This window comes from Protobothrops mucrosquamatus, unplaced genomic scaffold (assembly GCF_001527695.2).
Source record: "Protobothrops mucrosquamatus isolate PMUCROS unplaced genomic scaffold, P.Mucros_1.0 scaffold16390, whole genome shotgun sequence".
NCBI lineage: Eukaryota > Metazoa > Chordata > Lepidosauria > Squamata > Viperidae > Protobothrops > Protobothrops mucrosquamatus.
In genome coordinates this window covers 1-4,049 of record NW_015402155.1, presented here as the reverse complement: position 1 = coordinate 4,049, position 4,049 = coordinate 1, and the positions used below count along the sequence as shown (strand labels likewise).

General features: G+C 38.7%; 1 protein-coding gene across 1 annotated transcript; it reads left to right on the top strand.

Moving 5' to 3' along the window:
- Nucleotides 1-156: 156 nt before the first annotated feature.
- Nucleotides 157-3,006, top strand: LOC107301760 (cytoplasmic aconitate hydratase-like; the record flags this gene model as incomplete). The annotated part of the gene is made up of 3 exons (XM_015830944.2): nucleotides 157-316; nucleotides 1,482-1,617; nucleotides 2,910-3,006. Coding segments are annotated over 3 exons (393 nt in total), but the record flags the coding sequence as incomplete, so codon positions are not given.
- Nucleotides 3,007-4,049: the final 1,043 nt, after the last annotated feature.

The window sequence follows — 4,049 nt, the reverse complement described above, 5'->3', positions numbered from 1 at the left end:
TATATATATATATATATATATATATATATATATATATATATATATATATATATATATATATATATATATATAAAATTAAAAATTCAATAAGAAATGCTTATCGAATTAATAAATGCTTATATACCGGTATATGTTTTTGTTTGTTTCTATTTGCAGCAAGGATTTAAAGGTTTTCAGATTGCCCCCGAATGTCACGACCACCATGTCAAGTTTGTCTACTGTGACAAGGAGTTTGAATTAACACATGGCTCAGTTGTGATTGCTGCTATCACCAGCTGTACCAACACTAGCAATCCTTCTGTGATGCTTGGAGCTGGTAAGTAGCCATCTAGAGCACCAGTTAATCACAGTTACAAACGGATAGTCCTCGACGTCCGAGCAGAGTTGAGCCTGAAATTTCTGTTGTTAAGCGAGGCAATTGTTACGTGAGTTTTGCCCCCATTTTATGACCCTTTTGCCGCAGATGTTCAGCGAATCACTGCAGTTGTTAAATGAAATATGCAGTCATTAAGCAGATCTGGCCTCCCCCATTGACTTTGCTTCCCCCATGTTGGAAGTCAGCTCTGAAGGTTACAAATGGTGATCACATGATCCTGGGACAATGCAACTATCATAAAGGCATGCCAATTGCAAAGCACTCAAATTTTGAGCACATGATCATGGGGATGCTGCAATGGTTGTGTGAAAACTGGTCACTTTAGTTCCCTTGTCACTTTGAACAGTCACTAAATGAATGGTTGTAAGTCGAGGACTTCCTGTACTGCGTATCTAACTGCAGTGCCCCAAAAGCCTCTTAATGAATTTAGTTTGACGGCAAACTGTTTGAAAGATTCTTAGATTTCCCTCCGTAGAAGTTGAATTCAAGAATTTTCTGGAAATAGGGAATAGCTGTTAAAATCAGCTGAAAACTGGTAGAGACGTGGCTGTTTCCCTGCCTCTTTTATTTGTCCCCGAATGTTCATTTTATTATATCTGAATGCAGTACAGATTCCACAAAATTGAATAGTTAGGTTTCTCCAAGATCTCTGGATCACTGCGTTCCTGACTGCCACACAGAGTCTGAGCTGTAGTCAGCTTTGTTTTTCAGTGGCTTAGTCCATAAATCAGAGAGAGCACATTGTCTCAGTGGTTATTCCATTGAGTTATCATGAGGATCGTGGAGATTGCTTGGCCTCTTAAGTGTTGCAAAAAGGCAGCAAGAACAGGACCACCGTTACTATGGGAAACCGAGGCTTCACATGTTGGATTTCCTTCCATCTCAGGAGGGAAACCTTACCTGAAGAGGAACAGATGTCTTGAGATTTATTTGAGCCTGTTTGGGTAGTAGTGTGGCAGCTATGTAAATATTCTGAACTAGGGCTAAATTCTCTGATTATTTCTGCAGAATATTTTTTTTTTAATATTAATTAATAGCCTAAACTAGGCTGAACGACATAAACTCATATACCTTGGGTACCTAAGACATACGACTCTTCGTGCAGGTTTGCTTGCAAAGAATGCTGTAGAAGCCGGATTGACAGTGAAGCCATACATTAAAACTAGCTTGTCTCCAGGAAGTGGAGTAGTCACTTACTATTTAAGAGAGAGTGGAGTGATGCCTTATCTTGCTCAACTAGGGTAAGACGTTCTTTTTTTCTTGTTTGTTTGTTTGTTTGAATGGAAGTTTTCATTTGTACTCTCAAAGATAGATTCCCGATTGCGATAAATAAATAAATAAATAAATAAACATTCGTTTAATCAAGTACTGTATCCAAAAAGTAAGGAAAATATTGCCTTAAAAGAATCTAAGTAAAACATAGCAGCTGCAACTATCTATGTTCTAGGGGTGTTTAATACTTTGGATTTCCCGAGCTGCAAATACATATAGTATTTATCCACAACTAGTCGTGTCTTCTTCTCCGTTCAGGGTGCAGCTGCTTTAAGAAGTTGCAGACAAGTGCTGGGCATGTGATCTTGATGTTGTGGGCCCTAAAACCCCTTTTTACTATTGAATCAGAAGAGCTGCATGGCCTTTAAAATCACTGGTTGTATGGCTTTATATAAACCCAATTCATATGTTCAGCTGAAGAGGGGAAGAGTACAAACTGAATAGAGAATATATTAGGCCTATGGTATTGAAGATCTCATTGACTCTGACAGTTAAGAGACAGCTGCACACAGCTAGTATGGGAAGGTTGCATGTGCCAGCCTCATTCATTGGATTACAGATTACCTGGAAAGTGGAAGAAATTTGACCCTACTTTCCTTAATTAATTCCTTAAGAAAAGGAAAGAAAAATTAAGTCCTAGGGGGTAATTCAAGGTAGGGTGATTCGCTTATTTTCCAAATAAATTGGAAAGTGCCATGTTTACTGTATGTCAATATTGAGATGCATGCATGAGAAAGCCCAGCTCACCTGAAATTGTACACAAGGGGATAAAGTGTCTCATGATGGGTGGGGATTATAAAATTAAATATTAATTTTTTACTAAACCACAGTCTGAATACTTACTCCACCCCATCCCCACCCTTTGCTCATAAATTGATGTGTCAGAAAGAAGGTTAAGCTGGAAAATGTCTTTTATGCTCAGTCAACTTTTTTTCCCATCCTCAATCTGAAGCAGCTGAACTACAAGCAGTTTTTACAAATACCATACTTGCTGAAAGGCTGAGAGTGATTGTGAGAAGATTGTGGAAACGTGGAACAATACATCTAGACAGTTATCCACCCTCCCCACTGTCCCCTTCACAGGGATCAGATTATGCAAAGCTTCCTTGCCTAGTTAGAAGAATGTACCATCATCGTCACCATCACCAGCATCATAATTCTGAATTTATTACATGATCTGGCAAACAATAGAAATGCAATTGTTTGATCCTTTTCTACTAGATGTCCATTGGTAATATATTGACTTTCATCCTCTCCACAGGTTTGATGTGGTTGGCTATGGGTGCATGACATGCATTGGTAATAGTGGGCCTTTGCCAGAATGTGTAGTTGAAGCCATTACTGAGGTATTGCTGAGGGTTTGTTTTTTTTATCCTGTGTTTTTGCAATTTTGCATACAAATGATCAGAACCAAGCAAAATGTAGGATTGGTAGTGGCTAGATTTGTGGATAGACAGTGGAAATATGTATGAACACTTTAAATACACAGAAGAGAAGGCTCATTGTTCCTACAGGTAGTCCTTGACTTACCACTGTTCATTTAATAACGGCTCATAATTACAATGGCCTTGACTCATCCTTGAAATTGCAACTGTCACCCCATTACCACAGTCATGGCAATCAACTTTATTTATGATGGTTGCAGGCTCTTGTGGTCACATAATAATTGCAATCTGCAACCTTTCCAGCAGGCTTCCAACAAGTAAAGTCAATTGGGGACGCCAACAACTGTGTGATTCACTTAACTGCCATAAAAATGGCAATCAAATCAGGTCTGATGATGATTTGTTGAATGACCACATTACTTAGTGACCAAAATTTCTGGGCCAATTGTGGTTGCCAATCGACTATTGAAAAGGAAAATGCTCTACGTGCTCTAGGTTCCTTTGCTTATTTAACATTGATCTAACCTTGTCAATGTATTGTTTAATGATCGTTATCATGCTCTTTCTCTGCACAGTTTAAGAACTGTTGAGATGATAGAATTATGTCCCTTTAAAAGGGAGGTGGGGAACCATGGCCCCTTTATGACTTGTGGACTTCAACTCCCAGAATTCCTGAACCATTATGGCTGGGGCTCCGGAATTCTGGGAGTTGAAGTCCACAAGTGATAAAAGGGCCATGGTTCCCCACTCCTGCTTTAAAACAGTGCTTTTCAAACTTGGCAACTTTTAAGATATGTGGACTTCAACTCCTAAGCTGTCGGGGAATTGAAGATGAAACATTTTAAAGTTGCCAAGTGTGAAAAGTACTGCTTTAAAAGAATTCCTCGCTCTTATAGTAAAGGAAAAGTAACATTGAATTTTACTTGGACATTGAAAGCCAACTTCCCATTTGTATTCAATATTAACAAGTGGATGTTTAGCATAGATTTAAGGCAGGGGAGTGAGATTTCATGTGA